This window comes from Gasterosteus aculeatus, chromosome 12 (genome assembly GCF_964276395.1).
Source record: "Gasterosteus aculeatus chromosome 12, fGasAcu3.hap1.1, whole genome shotgun sequence".
Taxonomy (NCBI): domain Eukaryota; kingdom Metazoa; phylum Chordata; class Actinopteri; order Perciformes; family Gasterosteidae; genus Gasterosteus; species Gasterosteus aculeatus.
Window position 1 is genome coordinate 9,701,566 of NC_135700.1, and position 22,288 is coordinate 9,723,853.

Here is a 22,288-nt window from a genome sequence, read left to right on the forward strand (position 1 = left end):
CTGTCTTGTTATTTCTTAATTCAAATGTTCTGCAGAATCAGAGAGAAAAGAGGTAGATGTTTGTTCAGGTGATTTACATCCTCATGAATATTAATTTGATCGTATCGGTGGAATGGAAGCTCACTGGCCATTGGTTTTACAGGAAGGAAAAACAAAAAGGTAGTTAAGTATCCTTCTGAAGGTGTTAACCATTAATCCACCAAAGGAACACAAGCCACGATTTTCCACTCAATTTAAACTCCTCTCACACCTCTCAGTGGGAACACACATATCAATTGGACAAGGTAAGATTCAGTACGTTTTGTTTGAAGTTGGAAGAGAATTTAATACTTTCAGCTTCTTACTGTTTCAGCCTTGATCATTTTTCATTAGCTTTGGTTGTGGAGCGTCATCATTTCCAAAGTCTGTTGTTGTACTTTAGAGTCTTACTTTAAGATAATGGAGAGGATCGGGCTTTGCTGTCACCTGCAACCTGTGGCATAATTATTATTGGCTAAAAAAATATATTTGTCAAACATTAAAGTTAGAAAAAAAATACATACAACCAACTACAGTTTTCTTACAGACAATTCATTTACATCCAAACCGAATGGTCTTCTGTGCCATGTAATAGCGGCGGCTGTTATTGGCTTTTTAGCTTGTTATACTCTTAAATGCAGGTCTTCTGTCTTAAAAAAACAGTTAAATCGGTGTGTATGAGAGTGAACCAAGGTGGTGAATCAGTAACAACATGTAAATTGTATTGATTGTTGGGCCGGGGCCATGTGGTTAGAAAGGCTGTGGATGTCCTCATTTACAGGGACCCATGGCTGACGCAGGAGCTACGACAATGCTCATCCTGGTAAGATCTTGTTTTATTTTAAATGCTCTTAACGTGAATACTTTGTACATTTCCACGCCTAAATTACTGCATGAAATATGTCACTTGCTATTGCTTCACCTGTTATCTTGTTTTTGCAGTTGGTGGTACTTTACACGTTCGCACTATGCTCTGGGGCAAATGTTAAAATTGGTGTCCCTGAGAACTACAACGGTATTTTCCCATGGTATCTGTCCAAGGTAAGGCATTTCACTTCACTTGATGAAGATGAAGAGGGTGGCATGACCAGACTACAATTAGAGTGTTCACAGTTGTGTTTAAGCACCAGCATCTGCATTCAGTCCAGCTGCGCGACTTCATACATGTCCTTTACAATTGTGCAGCCACACGAGCATCTGATGCTTTTTGATTGGTTGTGTTGTAACGCCGCCTCATATAACATCATCTTGTCTTTACGTATAACAATATTTTGGTCATTATATTGGATTAATGGCAGGATGCTGGCAGAAAATATAATGTGAAGGATAAAGTGGGCATGATTTGATGTTTGTAGTATGGTCAACAAATCCCATAAAAAGATGAAAAAAGATGTGTTCGTCCATCTCTAAACACAATGACTGTCATTACCGAGCCCATTTAGCTTTGATAACTGTTTAAACTATACGGTTTAATTCTCAAAGAGCTCAACAATTCTGTCGATAACATCTGGACAAACATTATTCAAACAGCAGCATTTTTTGTGAATTATTTTCAGTTTGATTTTGGTCTTTTAACGGATGTATTGGCGGTAAGAAATATAGAAATGATCCCCTGAGATCATCTGAATGGAAGCTGTGTTATTGTGTCTCTTAATGCTTTTTCTGGGTAAAGCGCAATGTAAAGCTCCTCGTTTTATGAGCTGCAGTTACTCCCTTGCTGCTCTTCCACTTCATTAGCCGTGCATATGGCTTGCTTTTAAATAAGCACTAACTAATGTTTTTTTCTTCTTTTTTTCTTTCCCTCCTCAATTTGTTCTGTGGTAAAAAGCTCCATAGCCTTCCAGGTAATTACAGCGACCTGGTGGTAACCGGGGACGATGAGGGGATATTTGGAGTTGACGCTCAGTTTCTCTACGCTCTAAAACCACTGGACAGAGAGAAGCAGCCGTCTTACTCCCTGCAGGTAGCACGATTGTTTCATGCTCATATGGCCCGTTACGGAAATGTTCTATACATGGATGTTAAACAGCTGTTACAAAAAACTCAGGATGTGTCAAATTCGCCTCTCAAATAGAATTAGGTTTCTTCATAACCTTGTTCATCATGTGACTCGTGTTCAATAATGAAGAATGAGCAACTCCGAGGTCAATATACTCTCACCAGAGTGCGTTGTTCCAAAATATCTACAGACTGTCCGCGTGTGTGATTGTTGCAGGTCTCCTTCAGAACGTCAGCGCACCGCCAGAGCTTCACTGTCGAAGTGTGCGTCATCGACAAGAACGACAACGTACCGTCTTTCATAGAGGAGAGCATGAGGGGCAGCGTGCAGCTCGGGCTGCTCAAAGGTACGAGCACCTTGAGCTCCAAGGTCACCGCGTTGCTCCACCTTTTTCCAATCGGGCTCCCATTGGTCAGTCCGGCTACACGGAACACCATAACTCATTCCCTCCCGACAATGGGTATTGTGTTGAATGTGTCCCTGAGAAATACAATTTACTCCTCAACCGTCTCTATTAATAGAATCAGTGACGTTGCACGCTGGACAACCCTAAAAAAAGAACTGTCACATGACTCACAATGATATACGCTCAAATACAACACCGCAGATGTATTTTATCTCAATCACTTAAAAATCTCCTAATCTGTGCCTTTTAAAAAATGGAGAATAAACACGCCAAAAATGATCTTATTCATCTTATTTGCAGCTAACCATTGTTCTTCTTCTTATGTGCAACTTATCACTTTGGACATATGGTAAAAGAGGGCTCATGCACCTACAAAAAACCCACACATGAAATCTCATTTGGGTACCAAGATACTTTTGCGTATTAAAAAAACAAAACAATGACTGCAGATTGGGAACCACCTTGGCTCTATCCTGAGAGAGCGAATGTGCTTTGGATCTGTTGTGCAGAGGGACGTGTACGGTCATATTGTTGACCGGGCACCACCTGTCCCTCAGGAATCCCATTCATGCAGGTGGATGCAGTGGATCGTGATGATCGCAACACCGCCCACGCAGAGCTGCGGTTCCGCCTCATGGAACAGACCCCCAGGATTCCCTCCAGCCAAATGTTCTCCATCAACTCCGTCACCGGAGAAGTTTCCCTCACAGAGGAAGGTCAGTCAAACTAGGGCTTGTAGGAAAAGTCTCCAGTGACACTTTGTTTGTTCCGAAAGATAAGATTTATACATGTTCATTGAGCTCACCGTGTGCTCCAGTTTACAGTTAACTTCCTGCAACTTCAGAGGCCTCTTTTCTTCATACGCAAGAATACTTTTTATTGCAATTTGAACCAGGCTGTTGCTAATGGGAACATTAGTCTTGTTTTGTTATTGGTTTTAAACAACATTTACAGCAGTAATGAACCCGGAACATTAACATTTTGCAGACAATACCAAGAAAGAGCTGCAGGTAATTGTTCACAAAATGTGTGTGCATGTTTAGTAACAGTCAGTACTAGTTTTTAAGTTTAAAATACCAATGGTGGTCACGTGTCGTCAGCCTCAAAAACACAGTATTGACCCGGGGCCAACAAGAGCTATTTGTGTTAGTTATACTTACTACAGTTGATGAAATATGACCAATATGAGAGAAAATGCTCGAATGAATGAAAAATATAACTGGGTTCATATATACATCCTTTAAAAGCCAAACAGAGATATTTAAGCAAAAATCACACAAAACCAGGACGCACTTATGTTGGCTGTACATGTTGTTATTACACATATGGATGACTTTTAAGGCCTGCTGGTCCTTTCCGGCCCACACTGGGCGGCTGGTTTCCACAGAGCTTCACCAGTGAAAATCACATTCTTCAATTTCGGGTTAGCTGTAACTGATGGCTATGATTGCCTTCGCTGCGGGTTGTTATTATTATTATCAAATGATTGCCCCATTTTTTTTTTTTTTACTTTTTTGTGTCTCTTTAAAAAATGTTATTGTCCGTTGGTTCCTTGTACACTTTGCACACATCGCAGCATCAATGCACGTTGTATTCTGTAGGAGAAAAAAAGTACGGCCTAATGTCATCGTTCCCGCTGTGACCCCCAGGGGCCTCTACTCTTGACCCGGAGATGTGCGGCCGTTACAAGCTCTCGGTGATGGTCAATGACATGGCGGGGAAGTCAAACGCTTTCTTCTCCAGCGGCATCGTCACCGTCGAGGTGACGGGAAACACGTGGGCGTCGCCCGACCCCGTACGACTCCAGGAGAACCTCCCGGGCCCTTATCCCATCCCCATCTCACAGGTGAGACAGCAGACCAACAGTTTGTTACGACAAAACAAACTCTGCCAAAGGGCCTGGGCCAGTTATAGTGGCATCATATAACCAGCTGCTGGTTTTACTGGCTCTTGTGTGCTCCTAAGTGACCAAATGCTGAATTATTGATGCCGTTCAAATGCCATGAATCCTTTCAAGCTACCTCCTGACTGAGTCACTTTAACTCTCATAATCACTCACTCTTCCACCCACTAAACGCTGAGAGGTATTATACAAACGTGACCGAATAAAGGCAGAATCCACACTAAGACCAGTACTCATATTTGACTATTTCATGAAATATAGGAAAAAACAAGACCAACTACCTCTACTACATACATACATATCTACATATCTGAACTATGTTTATGTAACCTCAGAATCCGGCAAAGTCATCAACGATTTTGACCAGCATATATTAAATTAAATCATTTTTCAAATATTCTCTGGCTTCCTGAGTTTTGGGCAGTTTGTTGGATGAAATAAGATATATGAATAAAATATGAAATAAGATGTATAAATGTATAAAGAATGGGTTCCGGTTAATAGTGACTGTTCTAGTTTAAAGCACTGCTCCACATCAATGCGGTGCTGAAATGTCATTTTTTATTTAGAAGTTTTCTCAGGTTCTCCATAGCTGTGTCTTATCTGTCCCCTTGGTTTTTACAATATTTGTCATTTGTCGATAAATAACTCAAGAGCCCTAAGAGGTTTTCAAATACATGGAAACAAAAACAGCCAGAAGTGTCGCTAAGAAAATTTTACAAATGTTCACTTGCACTGTAAAAGAAACCCTCTTTTTACTCACCACGGACAACTGAGACAACAGAGGCTCTTAGAGCGGATTCTGGTGCTGAATCAGATGCAATGTGCAGGTTGTGAGAGTAGCCGTGGCCAGTAGGTACATCACAGTACCTCCCCCTCCTCCTGTTTCTCCCACCTCCCCCACACTCGCCCTCAGCCTCTCATCTCTCCTGTTGGAACAGGCCCTTCCACCCACAGAAAACGTGTGGATTCACAAGCGTAGGCACATTTGATTTGTTTTATTCTTTCAAAATGCCACTTCAAATCTACTTTAATAATCTTTTTGTTTCTAATGTGTAAAATGCATAATTGTCAATGCTGTTACAGACAGCTTGGTAAATTTTAAATGCTAATTTATTAAAACAATCCATTTCCACAAATGGCACCCGTGCCTCTTAGACTATATGAAAATGTTTCTCTGGGCAGATTCCCTCGCTGTATCTGCTTTAATTTGAAATAAAAAACCATGTCACTGAATCGCCGTCTGCTTGAAAACTCTTCAATTACACCCAGAATCGAAAGCACTAAAACCGTATTAGCTCGACATGGACGCTTACTTGGGGGAAGCCTCATTGTGCCCACGCTGAGTGATCGTGCTGCTGTGCCCAGTAGGTGTTGGGACTAACCGCTGTTATGACACATACACATGAATCTCACCTCCTACAGTCTCAGATAAATGGAGCACTGATATTCGCAGCCACTCATCTGTAACAAATGTTTGTCTACTGTGCTACTTTATGCATTTCTGCCTTCATATTTCTCTGTCTAAAACGGCGTTATGAGACCAAGCCTGGAGCCGTGTGACTGACTCTGCACTGAATTTTAAATATGAAATCCAGCCATTTGTAATCTGTACTCTTGCTTCAAAAGAGGGAGGTTCATTTCAATCTGGTGCACACTCCATGTTCCTGATTGCTTGCCTAAAACTTTGATTACACAATGCAATCAGTGTGGAACTACTTGATTTGTAATGCAATCTGTTGAGACTTCTGAGTGGACGACGGGCCTCGGAGCCTCTGCATGAATGAGTCAAGGCTCTTGTCAGTTTTCACACTCAAATGAAATCTGATGTTTTTTTTGCAGAAATAGTGGGAGCCACACTAGACCTTTGTCGTGGCCCCTGAATCACTCTTACAAGCGATAGTGGTATGAAGGTGAAAGTTAGTCATTAAAAACAATCTCATGTCGGTTTGAATAACAGCAAAGCTGTGCAAAATATAATTATTGATTGATTGAAATATCAATGTATCTGCTGTAACTTAGAAACTGTTTGCCCGTGTCTCAACTAAATGAGGTCAAAATATGTCAGTGTTCTGCGTACAACTTGTTTCATGCTGCTGGAAAAAGACAATTTTGTTAATAACGTGTTAATGTTTCAAACCCCCAAAACAAGACAACTCTACCTCTTATTTCTGTTGTGCCTTAACACTCAAAATGAAGTTCTGTATCTGTCACCAGCTAAAGTCAACATCAGCTATTCTAGATTTGGTGATCTCACTGGCAATAAAAGCTTCTCTGCCCCTTCAAAGAAATACACTATTTATCATGGAGGGGGCAGATATCATATCAATATTTTATCCAACCAACACTTTTTTTGATTTCCATCATAGTTTCCCAGGAAACAAGGTGAATTATTTGAATTGTCGGTCTGTTTAGTGAACTGTGAATAATGTTAAAGGATAGCAGCAAATCCTCACTATTTGACAAGCATTTCTACTTGAAAATGGATTGAAACCATGATCAAAATAGTTATAGCATAGTATTTTTCTGTGGTGTAGATTAACAAACTAATGACAAATCATATCGGCTGGGATATTTTGATATTTCTTGCATTGTGGTTAGTTTCAGTATTTCAGCAGCTGATCACTCTCCTGTCCACAGTGTCTCGGGTGGAAGCGCTCGCAGGCTACAGGCGCTCTTGACGCAGCTCAAACACAAGCTAACAGGACAGAGCGTGCTCTGCAAACTCAAGCACTGACGGGGGGGAAAAACAGATGACATCACAGATGTTTTGCGTAGAACTTCATATCGAGCTGTTGGTGATCATCAATCAGCTCTTTAAAAACATCTCTTTAGAGTTCTGAGGCCCAGAAACCCGCCGCGACGCTGAGAAGCGGCCAGCTGTGTGAGAACCGCTTGGTGTATACAAAAGCAGTGTTTGGGAAACCATCTCCAAAACAAGGGAGGAGAGTGTGATACACGTTCCCTGGGTGTCAGTCAACTGTGCTGCGAACGGGCTCCTCTCCTTCTTGGGTGCTGTTTGATGGCTACTTGGGCCCTTTCTGCCCCACTGCACAGCACTCTGTCAAGGGCCGTAAAGCACAGTGGAAAATCCCCTTCAGCCCGCATAGTTAGTTTTGGCTGTGCTCTCTGTTCCACATCATTGTCAGTGCATTCGGTTGGCTCCTTATCACGTAAACAAAGGCAGCTCAGCTCTGCACATGTAGGTTTATACGGCATGATACATTTTATTAGTCGTTATTGTAAAATCGCTCTCTTACGTTTGTGTGTCTCCAACAAACAAGAAGCAGTTTACAGCCTCGTCGGCCCAAAATGCCAAAACTTTATCATCCTTGAGTGCAAGTGGATGTTTCTGAAAAAGACGTTTTTGAGAATGGAATGTACGGACATGAATAATACGTCACGGAATGTATTACGTAATACATAAATATATGTATTAATACGAGCCAGAAACAGTGTGTCCTCTCTAAGAAAAAGAAATTATTTCTTTGCATTTTTACTTGCAATGACATTCTAACCTCGTCTTTTTTACAACAACTAATTAAAAGTTACACAGATGGCTTAAGGTTAAGTTACGGTCGATACATTTTTCAGATTTATATGTAATGACTCAAAATGTGCCCGACCAATTGGTAAAATATTGTGCTGAGGATTTTGTTTTGGATTGTGTGTTTATGTAGGTCAAATGGAGTGGAAGCCAGGCGGAGTACAGTCTGGAGGGGGAGTTCCCAGAAATGCTCTTCACCATCAGCAGAGAAGGAGTCATTTATCTCAACGCCCCTCTGGACAGAGAGACACAGGATCAGGTCTGCATCACTGCAAGCTAAACATATCCAGCACAATAATACATTTAATTTTGTGATTACTGGTTAAAGTGTCAAAACATCAGGGCTGCTTGGGCTACACTGTTGCTTAAGAGAGACAGAAGCAGGTTTAATTCAATGTCTGGACTGTGAAAATACATGTATGTTTTATCTTCATAGAAAGTTTGCTCTACATTAAAAAATCATTATTGTCATTATTAAGAGTATAATATATATATATATATATACATATATATATATATATATATATATATATATATATATATATATATATATGTATATGTATATCCTTCTATACTGTATTCTTCACGTTAAGCTAAGTGAAGGATAATTATTTGTTGTTGAATAGAAAATTAAAAAAGACACATTTTTTACATTTTTCTTGAGTTTGAGCCCCGGGGGGCTTTGAATGGCTTGCTGTACAGTATAGTTTGCCACTCTTGCCCATGTGGCCAAAGAAAATTACAAGAGAGCCTGAGGTGCATAAGCAGACATGATTGGTGCTCAAAGCACATGCATCATATTTCTTATAGAATGAACAATCACTTGAAAGACATCAGCTTTTTTATTTTTTTGCGATTTCTTTACCCGTAGGGATGGAAGAATTTATCATGACTGCAAAAGATGACTGATATTTTATATATATATATATATTGTTCATTCCTCATTCATTGGGCATTCCCCATTCGCAGGATCCTATCCCATTAATGAAGTGGGGGAGTCGAGTTAACACCCGCCACGTCCGCTGACCAGAAATGTCTAGGCGCTCTGTTTCTTCGTCACACTAGAGCCAGACATTACGTTTCTTTTTGCCTTGTCAGTTCCAGATCAGCATTGTGGTTGAGCGTCCAGACGGCAGAGAGATTGCCAAGCCTGTGGAGCTGAGGGTGATGGTGGGCGACGCCAATGACAACAGACCCACCTTTCCGCAAGCGCAGTACCATACCGTGGTCAAGGAACTGGCCTCTCGAGGTATCAGACTGGTACACCTTTTTAAATGTCTCATTTCTCCAGACCACATGTGGTTATTTATAGAACAACAGAGGGGTTCGAGCTTAAGCCCAAAGAACAACCCTGTGTCAAACTAAAATGGTTCTTTGTAGACGTACGTTGGTCAACTCTACATTCTCAGTATATAATACTACTCAACCAAGTATCACACTCTTTTACGCCCAAATGAAGTGAGGCATCAGCATCAAACAACACCTTGAGACCTCTGAATCATCCTTTGTCACCTTTACTCCATGAGGGGAATCTCGTTTTACAACATGTGGAGGAAACGCTGTCTGGAAGGGACTTTGCAGTGATGAAAGAGCTGAGAGTGCCAGATACCTTTTATGAAAGCGGATTGGGATTTTTGCCCGGACGGAAGGGAAAGCACACTCACTCATAAAAGGCCCACGGTGTGTTGTGACACATCAGGCATAAAAGCTTTTTTGTTGATACTTTAAAAGACTTGATTCTGGGAAACAAATTAGTCAGAACAATCTGTTAAATCTTAATGGAATTACTGAGTGAGGATTAAATAAGAACGCTGTTGTTTCATCCTTCGATCCTTATAAGGTAAACATGAAACTTTTTTTGTTGTAAAATGTTTGGAAATATTTGTCTCTCAGGACTGTTTTCTTCTACTGTATGTTTCCTCAGGTACTGAAATTCTAACCGTACAGGCAGCAGATAACGACGATCCTAAAACGGACAATGTGCGGATATTCTACCGTTTAGTCGGTCAAATTCCAGAGAGTCCTCGTGCCCTCTTCCGGGTGGACCGTGACTCAGGGGTCATCTCCGTGCAAGCGGACAGCATGGAGGGAACAGCATCTCAATACACCCTCACAATCACTGCTGAGGATGCCAAAGGTGACTTTAGATCAATGCAACAAAAAATAAAATGCCTTCCTCATGTTGTGATTCTCACTAAAAGGCATAGATTTGACTTTAACTCTTCAAGCAATCTTCTACTTGTAGTGTTGAGGGAGTTACGTGTGGAGCCGTTTATTCAAATTTGGCCATTTTTTTTAGTTGTGCAATCAAAGGCCAAAGGTTTCATTTAAATCCCTCTTGGTACTCGGTACAACGCTCAAATATTATGTGTAACTCCGACGTCCAGAGACGTCTGCAGCCTTCAGGGCCGATAGATGTGGTCCGCGTGACTCACGCGTCAGGTTGTGACGGAGGCAGGATGAGGTACTTGCTGTCCCTCCAGCATTTTTTTCATTCATTTGTGCGACGTTGCCGACCCTGAGTCACTAACAGAAGCTGTGATGGTGTCCCTGGCAGGTCTAAACAGTTCGTGCACAGTGGTTGTCACGGTGCAGGATGAGAACAACAACCCACCGGTCTTCTCCCAACACGAGGTACGACAGCACATGTTCAGACACAAACTATTCTGGTCTGCTCAGGATCTCATGATTGAACAATACTTTTTGAAACGTCACCGGCCGTCGTTAAGTGGCTATTGGGCTGTGAATCTGCTCTGCAGGTCACTGATCTAATTTTCCTGGCGGGAAACTAGATATGGCCCCTAATCTTAGGCTTATAGGGACAGCACCATCGTGTTATTATAGGAGTTTTATGCAGTTCTTTGTACTCAAAGTGGACCGCGTTCTTAGTTTAATTTGATTAAGCTTTATTTAGGGGAGTAGTTTCCATTCATTTGTTTATTATATAGTCAAATCAACATCATGACAACAAAATAATACAATGGTGCCATTACGTGATGGAAATGATGATGCTGTTTCAGCTGCTCAGTGCTTGGAATGGACACAGTATTTCTCGTGAGCTTTTTTGCGAGGATGTTTTTGCTGAAGAAAGTAAAATATTAAAATTGACATCCGCAGATTTCTCCGACCATTCGCAGGATAATCTACTTCTCCAAGCTTTTATGAGTTGAGTCTATACCCCCACCTACATTGACTTTGGGTGTTAAATATAAGCAAAGGCCCAACATACCTCGTTGACTTCATGCCTTTCCTTCTCTTCCGCCCTCCTCTCCTATTCCTCTCTAAACTCAGATGTCTAATGGTGCAAATACACACATTCATTTCTTCTTCTTTCTCTCTCTCTCTCAAATTATTGTGATCAATTTATCACAATTAATGATGACCGCAATTATTTGTATTGCATGTATTTCTGTTTCATTTGTATATAATCAATGAAATATCAACTTGGGGAATTCCACCAATATCTGTGCTGCAAACCCAGCAAGGAATGCCCCAGTGGTTTCCTTCATTTTCACGTAGCTGCTGGAAACAAAGAGAAATGCTCTAAAGATAGGCAGTTACAGAACCCCCCCCCACATAATAGAGAGAGAAGTCATGAGGGTACGTGGGAGAGCCGTCATGCTGTGTTAATGGGGAACCCGTCTCCGGCTGTTCTCTCTGTCAGACCACGTTGACATGAAAGGCTGCGTGGACATTGTGCACTGTAAAGGAACATTGTATTTTGAGCCGGGGAAGAAGTTAGCGCCTTTAAATTTAAAAGTGGAAAATGGCTGGGCAGCGTGAATGTACCGTTTATATATATATACTTACACTTTAGGATTTAACTACATATTGTTCGAGCATGGCTCAAAGCTCTTTTTAAGCTGTTACAAACAAATGTGTGCACTTGGTCAGATAATGGCCACCACACACACACAAACACACACACACACACTTGAGGTGGAAAATGCTCTTGAGAAGGTCACGCCTGAGAAGTGCAGCTTTTTCCACGGCAACGTGAAGGCGGCGCTGTAGGGATGTGGGAGGCGAGTGGTGACAGGGCCGGGTTCAGCGACCTTGTGGATGGGGCAGACAGATCAGAGGAATGGCTGCTTCACTAGAGGACATCCGTGAGTGGCAGATTAAACGGCTGTCCAAACACACGTAGGTGTGTGAATAAAGGTTAGCTAACACCGGGGGGGGGTCACCTACGCTCTCAGGACACAACTGTGTTTTCATAAGCAGACAGTCGGTTATAATACTGAGGTAGAACGAGTGGTGAATACAATGCAAGTTTGTGATTTTCTTTTTCCATTAGAGTGATAATGAAATAGTCCTGTTTACATTTTTTCTCCCATTCAGGGATGTTCGATTCAAGTTTGATTTGAGTTTAAGTGCATTTTAACAGGGTCACAGATGAATGCTGTTTCTGCTGTATGCATATGTAGCCTGTCTCCTTCCCATCAGTATGGGCCATTTCACATCCCAGAGGACGCCTCGGTGGGCACCACGGTAACAGCTGTGCTGGCAGGCGATGCAGATGTTCGGGGAGGAGACAGCTGGAAGGTGGACTACCGTTTGGAGTCTGGAAACGAGGAAGAAGTCTTTACATTGGTGACGGACAAGCAGACCAATGAGGTCTCCCTCGTCCTATCAAAGGTAAACAAGATAAACTACACGGCGACCTCTAGACACACACACACTCCTAAAAGATCATCCAGTAGCAGGGTTTGACTCCACTTATTCCTACCAGGAAACATTTTTTATATATTTTAGTACCGACATAAGGTTGGGAAATAATATTATAAAGCATTTAAACTTCAGTCAATAGGAATGAGTCCAGATGACAAAGGTTTTAGCCCAAAAATAATGTCCTCGGGGTGGATCCCCCTCCATCTGCGCCGCATAATCCAGTGGAGCGTTTGTGACTGTGTGTGTGTGTGTGTGTGTGTGTGTGTGTGTGTGTGTGTGTGTGTGTGTGTGTGTGTGTGTGTGTGTGTGTGTGTGTGTGTGTATAAACGTATGATCTGCTTTCTGTAAGTAGGCCGGGCAGGAGTCTATTATTTCAAACCTCTCGGTGGGAATTGACCAAGATGATTGAACTGTGAGTTTCACACGCTCCACTGACACAAAGCGGGACGTATCTAAGAGCTAAAAATGGATCTTGTTTTCTTTCAGATTAACACGTCAGAACTTCTATTTCTAGGAAATGATATTGGGGAGATTAACTTTTCTTCTTTAAGCAGCCGCGTTTGAAGCTCTTGTATTGGCCTTGTGAGCCGTCCTAACTAACTTTGTATCAAGGGTATACTGTTGTTTATTTTGCTTAACTTCGAGGCAACAAAGCGTACATCTTTTACAAATAAATCCCCGGTAGAATAACATAAAGTCGAGTGAATCTCTTAAATCATCGTGTTACACCGTAAAGTCGGCGCCAGCAGGCAGACGCATTTCATTATCACAAATTACACACTGTTCACACACCAAGTAAGTAATTGGACTGTATCAGCAGTCACTAATGACTGTTTATCACATAGGCCAGGGGAGCTAATGAACCAGTGGAAGAGAAGGGAATCTAATTAGGACAAGGATTGGGAGAACGGGACCTTACGTCAAATATAAGACCATTTTTTAAAGGAAAAGATGAAATAAGAATTGATTGGAGCTTGTTGTAACAGATCAACGCCTGCTCTATTACGCATTCATTAATCAATTCAAAGTTATCCCAATACATATTCATCCATTACTAACTACAGGTGCGAGTCATCAGTTTAAAGTGAGATCTTTAACTCTAACATGAGAAAACTGAAACGTGTGGGATTGATGTTAGCGGGAGAAATAACTCATTACAAAGACATTTTTTGTGTGCTTCATTTGCGATTATAACGGGTGAGCAAGTAGCACAGCACATGTTGTGAAAGATCACACGAAGCAACAATTCCCCAAATGTTTTTTTTTTTCATCCGATTTTCAGGCGCTTTTTGTTCAGGATCAGGAATCAGGAATCAGGAAACATTTATTAGCCAAAATATGTCAAACATACAAGGAATTTGTCTTGGCGGTTAGTGCGCGACAGTAGACAGACAAGACAACAGTGCACAAGTAACAAAATAAAGTGGAATGAAATGCTAATGCAATGGGTTAGTAGAATAAGGCTAAGGCTATGGGTTAGTATAAAACAAGGGAATAAAGTAAAAAAAATGTAAATATTAAAAAGTTAAAAAGAAAAATATTGAGCATAAAGTGCACTAACGAACAAGTAACAGACAAGAGACAAAGTGACAAGTAACAAAGTGATGAATTGCAGTTAAAGTGGCATGTGCAGTGTGAAGGGGAGTGACCGGTGGAGTGTTAGTCAGGCAGTGGGGGACCGGGTTGTTGATGAGCCCGACTGCCGACGGGAAGAAACTGTTGAAAGGCTGGAAAAAGAGTCTTTTAGAGAATTGATTTGTAAAACCCATAATTCTGTTGTTTTGTTTCGGTCAATAGGTGACAATACCGGCAGCAGCAGGTAGTTGTTTAAAGGAGGAAAAGTACAAAAAAAACGTGTCTGAGCAGGACACTCGACCCCTGACTGACAGCTGCACACTACTCACACCGTGTGGGATGGGTTGAAAAAAATCTAAAATCCATGGGTTAAAAATGCAATTTAAGGCCTATTTGGATGAAAGCGTCAGCTAAATGACATGTAATGTAACATGACATGTTAGTCAGTAACGCCCCATACATAGATGCGTAAATGAACTGCTTGCTGTTATGAACTTTAAAAGTGATGATAAATCTGTTTTGTTTCCCACCTGCCAGCCAAAACAAGCAGCCTGAAAAAGAAATCCTCTAAATAAGAATCAGATCAATACCTGCAAATTGGGATTAATTCTGAAAGTATGTTGTGCAGGTGAGGGAAGGTTAATAATAGGAGGCTGCTGTGTCTCAGGTTAAAATATGAACAAATCAATAGAAGCATCACATTGAGTAACACAGTGGCTCTGATGACTCTGGCCTTGAGTGAGTCCACGCACATGTTCTGGTGCACTGAGTAGTTTGACGCATTACTTCCAGTCTACGGCAGTACTCATGCACCATCTAAGGTCTGTGTTTCTACACCCTAGCAACAGAGACGCACTCCTGCCTGATCGGCACGATGTCAGGCAGCGCTGGATTTAATAGCGTTGCTTGAGGAGACAGAATACATTTAACCGATACAAGCCGCAGTACTATAAAGGTTGCATTAAGGATAAATTAGAGATTAATGACTCGCCTTTCTTTTTGTTTGTTTGCTTCTAAAATCAGTGAAATCATTAAATATACGACCGATTTAAAGGGAATAGTAAGGATTGCAATGTAAACACCAACATTACTGAGGTTCATCTTTCCAACATTGTTGAGTAGTTGAGGTGTTTTAATTGGGATTTATTTGTTTGTATGTGCTTTTTACTATTTTGTAATCAATTACTTATTCATTGAATAACATGCAGTGCGATCAGAATTTCATTCATGTTCAATGTTCATTAAAATCTTCTTAGAATGCGTTAATGCCTTATTGCAAATACAGCAAAATACAGTGAAACCAGTTTCAGTAAAATAAGGAAACCTGTATTTTTTGTTTAATTTTCTTGGTAGTTTGAGCTTGCCATTCACTGCATTAGTTTTGTAAATTATACATAATTTATATTCAATTGTTGACCTGTCTGTGTGTGTGTGTGTGTGCGTGCTTTTGTAATTCTGTGTGTGCATGTACATGGTTTCACAGGTGTTGGACTTTGAGCGGGAGAGTGAGTATATCCTCGTGATCAGTGCTCAGAACCCAGTGGCTCTGGTCCGTGGCCGATATGGACCCGCATCCACGGCAACAGTCTCCATCTACGTGGACGATGTGAATGAAGGTCCTATCTTGTCTCAAAGCCATTATGAGGTGACAGTCAGAGAGGGCGAGGAACCGGGACGGGTTATCGCCACCATCAGAGGTTACGACCCCGATTCTCACCCAATCAGGTGAGTCCTACCTAATGAACGCTTTCGGAACAATTATCACTTTCAAAGTTCTCATTTTACAGAGTTAAACACGTTTTTTGCAGATATTCTCTTCAAGGGGACACCAAGAAATATTTTTCAATAGGGAAGTATTCCGGTGAACTAAAGACTGTGCAGGCCTTGGACAGAGAGGAGAACAGCACGTACACCATGGAGGTCATTGCAGTCGATGGCCGTGAGTTTATTGTCATCATTATAAATGACACACACAAGCATTTGATGAATCCATCACTTCCAGTAAATTCACCTAAACGTTATTTAAGGTGTACATATATTAATAATAATATTTAATTCAGTGAAAGCTGCAGCTTTTGTGTTTGGGCTCAGGTTTTTTCCACATTTCTCGTGTTCCTCTTAGGAAACTCTTCCTTATCTGCATCCACTCTGGTGACGGTCCAAATCCTGGATGTCAACGACAACAGCCCGGTGCTGGTTGGAGACTATTCCTGGAAGTACCTGTGTACGCCTCGCTGGGAGGACCAAGCTCTGGTGCTAGCCTCACGGGACAGTGATGGGCCACAGCATGGAGGACGCCTGAACTTCTCCCTGCGAAGCGATGCCACAGTCCGGCGTAACTGGAAGCTCACACCTATTAATGGTGAGTCCAAAAACCAAAAACATGCCTCGTTTGTCTTTTGATTTACTGGGAGAAGAGAAGACAGACAATTCTAAGCTAAATGTCTACATTGATTTGCTAGGCTATGCAAGATGAGATGTATTTGTAGCTATTATTTGAAGTGTGCCCATTCAATCATGGTGGTGGTTCAATGGGGGGGAGGTTCCGTATCAGTTATGCCAAAGAACTCTGGGTGCCACCATGGTCTTGTTGGCAGGCAGCTTTAAGCTTACTGGCTAATTGATGCTAGTATTAGCACCAATCCTTAGATCCTAAACTTTAGCAATTTTACATCAAATCATTCCATAAAAAATACAATATGACAAATGTGCTGTAGTTTGAGATGTTTTAAGGAGTATATGTTAAACTCGTTTTTTCTGGAATGGTCAAAGTAAACTGCCATAACCAGTTTGCTAATAATAGGTCTTTTTTTGTTTTGGAAAGGACATTTGGAATTGACGTCATCCAGCCTTAAGGCCTCTGGACCTGGATAAATGTTGGATAAATGTTTTGATTTTCTTTGACTGGAAAGTAGCATTTCAAGTCAAGCGTCTATTATGGCGGATAGTCAAAGAAACAGAGTGATCCGGCCCTCGAGATGTGGAAATTGGTCTGTTCTATTTTCTTCCTGCATAATTTCCTCAGTCTGCGAAAGAAGGCGTGATGTAACCACCCTTTTTACACCGTTGTAAACTGCTATTGTTATACTCATTTAATGCCAACTATTTATTGCAATGACGTCTTTCATTAAATCCTTCAAAGTGCTCAGCCACTTTCCTCTCAGGTTTTTCTTTTTTCTCCCTCTTTCACTCTCGGTATTGATTGAGCCCAGCTGTCATCGTATGTTTTGTGTAATTTCTTTGCCATCATTGCTGGGTTCCTTCCAGCTAATGCAGGCATGAAGTCAAATCTGCTGTTGAATTGAACAGTTTTCCTGACACATGTCTTGTGCAGAGAAGTACACCTGTGTGCCTCTTTGTGAGGACCAATTTGAGTTTTAGCCCTTCAGAGTGACGATATTTTGGAAAGACACTTTGCCAGTCCGCACTTTGGTCTGTTTTGAGGGCAGCCATCAAACCAAAAACACATAAAACAAAATGTTTTCTTATATATGAAGAACCAGAACTTTAGGACTCTAAAGGATTTGTGAAGCACTGTATGGGTGACATTACATTAAAATCAATATTACACTTTCATTCCAAATATGACAGGATTATAAATGTGATATGGTTCATTTCCATTTTCCGTATGTATATTCTAAAATAGGCCCATCCCAAAGGTGGGATAGGACAGTACTCCAGAATATGCTTCTTAATGGGAGTTTTTATCACACAGCCACACAGCATGTTGCCTGTTTAGGGTCAGCTCAGTTTGGTGTACAAATACAAACAAACTTCTAAAGCTTTGCTGGGATCCAAACCAAAAGGAAAATCCCACAAATCTGATCAGAAGAAACACACAAGTATTTAGATATTCAGAAATATTTGGGCACGGATAGGTTTTTCAATATGCATGTAAATGAAAACATTTTCCAGAAGGTGCACCCATCCGTCGTTTACTTCACTAATAACTGGCAGTTCTTTTCAATTCAGCTGATGAGGCAGCCGGCTTTTATTCCTCTTACATCCACTCTTAGCTGTAAAGTCTTGAGGAGAGAAATGTGAGAGATCCGGTCTTCTCTGCGTTTGATAGCACCGTAAAGTAAAACTGTCACCCAAAAGAGTTCAAAAATCCAAACCGTGAAAATGTCAGATGAGAGGAGAAGCAGGAGAGGCGGGGAGACTTTACCCAGTAGAGGATCAATTTACAGCCTGCATGACTCGATGTTCCTTAACTGACAAATGGAACATGAAGGGGGACAATGGTTAGGTGTCAACGTGTGGTTTTAAACCTCAGATAAGGTTCAAACAACTTGAAAAAACATGTCTCTTGAAGGGACAGGGCTTTTACGTCATGCAGCCAGAGGTGTATTTGAGGCTGATTTACAGAGATTAGATAAAGCGTCACACACTCCAGACCACTCAGTTCCTTTAGTATCTCTTATTCAGAGACATTCAGTGTATTGTGTAGTTGTACAGCTGTGTGCATGCTTCTTAGCTTGGATTTTAACCTTTGCTCAAAGAATTGGTTTAATAATATTAGACAGATATCTCACAAAACTAAACATTTAGCTTGTATAAAAACGAAAAGAATTTACTTTTCAGAGTGCAGGACTGGTAATAAATTGAATTGCGGTATAGGAGGGGATGTTTTCTTTATTACATTACATGTCATTCAGCTGACGCTTTAATCAAAAGCGACTTACATTTTTGCTTTTTTAACCCATGGTTTTTATATTTGCCCGGGGAGCAATTAGGGGTTAGGTGTCTTGCTCAAGGACACTTCGACATGGGACATGGAGCAGCCAGGATTTGAACCGCCAACCTTGCGGTTCCCTTACTCCACGTGCCACCGTCACCCATTTTCTCCTCATATTAAGAAAATATTCTTATCATAGTGCATGTGTTTATCAATCTTCCAAACAGAAATACCAATGCATGCACCTATTAATTTCACCAACACCTTAAGATTGCAGTTATGACTTCGGACCTTTGCTTAGGGTTCTCCCATATTTCATTATCATTAGATTGAGATGATTAGAGATTATTAGATGATAAGTAAACTTGATGATGAGTAAATGTAATTGAAAAAATAATAATAGGGAATATTTGACCACCTTCACCTCATCGTTAAAAAAAGGAGACAACGTTTTATGTGTGAGATTGTATTTGCAATTGACATCCCATTATTATGTGTGATTTTGGTGTGTTGTCTTTTAGATACTCACACCAACCTTTCCTTAAACATCCCGTACTTGGCCCCTGAGGTCTACACTGTGCCCTTCACCATCTCTGACAGCAGTTCTCCTCCCCGGAGCACCTTCATAAACTTGCCAGGTAATGTCGACTCTCCTGCTGATAAGCTAAAGCAAATACAGTGAGGTTATGGGACAATCAATACTAATCAACCTCTGTGTGTGCCAGCTTGTCCTTGCCCTGCCTGTTTAATAATGATGCAATGGAGCTTTACAAATGATTTTTCCAGACTTGTGATTACACAGCTCTCTTAAGATAGCTCCTGAAACATTATACACAGAGCAAAAAGCAACGTATAACTTATTCACAGGTTAGAATAATATAGTACCGATATAAGAGGATAATGGCTGTGAGCAGTGGCGGCTGGTGGAATATTTTCAGGGTAGTGTAATCCAAGAAACTGTTTGAGGTCTTGTTCCTGATGGACTTCAGCCTCCTGCCCGACGAAAGGGACAAATACAGTTTTTGACCAGGTTGAAAAAAGTCGGCTACAATCCTCATTGCTCGCTTCAGGGTTCTGGATGCAAACACGTCCTGGAGGGACGGCAGATTGGATGAGCAGAGGTCGGACTCAATGATGGCCGTGTAGAAGTGCATAAGATAGATCATTGTCACAGGTTCTATGACAAGGGTTTTATCAGAACCCGGACCTAAAACAGACCAATTTTGATTAGACGAATTCAGCATTGCGTCATTATTACCACCTTGAACGCGTGCCGTTACATCACTTGTTCAGCGGTCCAGTAAAGACAACAACCCATTGAATGCGTCGTAAATCACACACACACACTCAGTCTTTTAAATACCTCTATTCCGTTAAGTGTAGCGGCTTAACGGGAGAGACAAGCCGACAGACCGAAGAGTCAGAGAAGGCATTTCCCATGGCGTTCTCCAGAGAAAAGTAAAACAAGGAAATGTCACCAGTATTGTACTTGAAAAGAGAGAAGAAAGAGAGAGACGAAAGCTTAGTTATTATTAGAGTATGTATTATTAATAATTAATCCAGTTCAATTTGAAAAATGAGAATAAATAATGTTGGGATAATATTCAATGGAACAGAACAGAACATCAACCCTGAAAATATCTTCTTTTCCTGTTTCCTTTTCCAATCCCAGCTAAGTATTTTTTTGTGTGTCCTTGTCCCTCACCTGTTAGTGACAGTGTGTCCCTGCAACATTAGAGGGAACTGCAAAATGGCTGCCAAGCAGTTGGAGGGTATGCCAACTATTCAGTCAGCAGTGGGGATTCTTCTTGGCACCTTCACAGTCATCGGTAAGCAGAGAGAATGACAGAGACGGTTTTATTACCACGACGTCATATCATAAATGTGTGTGCAGTTGTATCTGATGGGAGCCGTTGTGCTTTTTTGTTTTCTTTTTTTCCAGGGACTATTCTCATTGTTGTGTTTGTGAGAATCTCCTACCAGAACCCCAAACAGCCGAGCAAAACTCACCAGGAGCGAGTTCCCCTGAAGATTTCAGTCTAACTAGAAGGCTGGTGTGTTGTCTGTCCCGCTCAACGTCTCAGCCAGGTGGGCCCGTGTAACAATGTGGCTTACAGGGCGGCGCATTCATGAACTCACTGTGTCTGAAAATGAATGTAAATTTCAGTTATTGAAACGTTCAGTTGTGCAGTCACCTAAGAGCAAAATGTAGAAGTCTATTTTAGACTAATTCTAGTGCTTAGGGAAAGGAAATTGTCATTTTTTCTTTTGATGATCTGTTATCCAGAATGTGCATATTTTCCACAACCGAGTAGAAAGATAGCGATTTAAAACAATTGATAGTGAGAAAAAAAAAAAGATATTTCCGAAGCATGCACAAAAAAAAAAAAGTTTCCTCCCCACCTCCTCAACGGTGTTACAAGTGCTCTCCAACGGGGGAAAGCCAACTCCAGATTTACTCTTCGCTATATATGCATAATTTTGCATAAAAAATTGGCACTGTGTCCATCATTGTTATTGCTTTCTGTTTGATGCAAATCCAGCACCTAGTTTTCTAAAATGTTAGAAAGGTTGAAGCAAAATATGACAATAAAAAGAGGGCGGGTTCACTGCTGATGTAAACACAACCACACACTTCTATTCAAAAGTTAAAGGTAATACAGATTATTTGAGTCAAAACATAGTTTTTCAGGCAAATCGTTGCTCATGCGTTTACTTTTTGCAGAAAAGAGGTACAGTCACAAAATGTTCCTCTTACAGACACCATATTTCAGTCAAATGAATCAAAAGCTGCCCAATTCTGCAATTACCTTCTGCATGTCATTTTTGTTCAAACGCCAGTTTCAATAAATTGTTCCCACTGTGAAAGGAACAAGAATATACATGTACACAGTGTTCTGGGTCATCAGTAATAGATGAGCCAAAACAATCATCATAAAATCATAAAAACTCATCCATCCATGACGCTGCTAGATGTCTGTTAACAAGATGATTATGTCCGTAGCCCCCAAAATATATATAATATCATAATATTAATCAAAGGCAATATGACAGCGTTTAAACAGTGACTTTAACATAAACCAAAAACCGACACGGCACAACTTTTTTGTATTATAGTTTGTTCCCAGTTTTAGTTGGAAAGTCCTCTCTTATTGTCTCTGTTCTTGTTTTACTTCCCAACTGTCTTTGTTACCTTTCTTTGTTCCTCCACACCTGTTTATTAGTTCCTTGTGTATTCAGTGTGTGTTTTGCTAGTTTCTGTGCCGGCAGGCGGGAGTCTGACCCAGTGGCTCTTTTTACCAGTGCTTTGTACTGTATGTCCTGCTGCCACTCTTTTGGATATCCTTGTTTTCTTGCTTGACTTGATAAAAATGATTTGCTGCCTTCTGCCCTCATTTGGTCCAGTTTCTGTCGCTGTCGTTTACCCACTACGACAAATGGCTGAACTGCAGTTTTGCTATTGCAACTGCAATTAGTTAAATCCTAATAAC

The 22,288-nt window shown here is 41.0% G+C and overlaps 1 protein-coding gene across 3 annotated transcripts; it reads left to right on the plus strand.

Moving 5' to 3' along the window:
• Positions 1 to 171: 171 nt before the first annotated feature.
• cdh16 (cadherin 16, KSP-cadherin) lies at positions 172 to 20,977 on the plus strand. 3 transcript variants are annotated; one of them, XM_078085118.1, is made up of 18 exons: positions 172 to 284; positions 800 to 841; positions 961 to 1,059; positions 1,847 to 1,981; positions 2,234 to 2,363; positions 2,981 to 3,139; positions 4,073 to 4,269; positions 8,007 to 8,132; positions 8,972 to 9,122; positions 9,798 to 10,010; positions 10,431 to 10,507; positions 12,320 to 12,511; positions 15,603 to 15,844; positions 15,928 to 16,058; positions 16,242 to 16,481; positions 19,319 to 19,435; positions 20,510 to 20,626; positions 20,740 to 20,977. In XM_078085118.1, exons 2-18 carry the CDS (start codon positions 806 to 808, stop codon positions 20,838 to 20,840), a joined length of 2,463 nt encoding a protein of 820 aa, XP_077941244.1. In that variant the 5' UTR covers positions 172 to 284; positions 800 to 805; the 3' UTR covers positions 20,841 to 20,977. The 3 variants fall into 3 exon arrangements, with proteins under 3 accessions (XP_077941244.1, XP_077941243.1, XP_040060737.1); XM_078085117.1 differs by having other exon boundaries at positions 199 to 284; positions 773 to 841; XM_040204803.2 differs by having other exon boundaries at positions 249 to 284; positions 777 to 841.
• The last annotated feature ends 1,311 nt before the right edge of the window (positions 20,978 to 22,288 follow it).

Bases quoted from the DNA above. Each gene is read 5' to 3' on its own strand.
- cdh16 (XM_078085118.1), top strand. From the start codon at position 806: ATGGCTGACGCAGGAGCTACGACAATGCTCATCCTG. The intron at 3,140-4,072 runs GTCAGTCAAACT...TGTGACCCCCAG, and splicing joins AGTTTCCCTCACAGAGGAAG to GGGCCTCTACTCTTGACCCG. The intron at 4,270-8,006 runs GTGAGACAGCAG...GTGTTTATGTAG, and splicing joins ATCCCATCCCCATCTCACAG to GTCAAATGGAGTGGAAGCCA.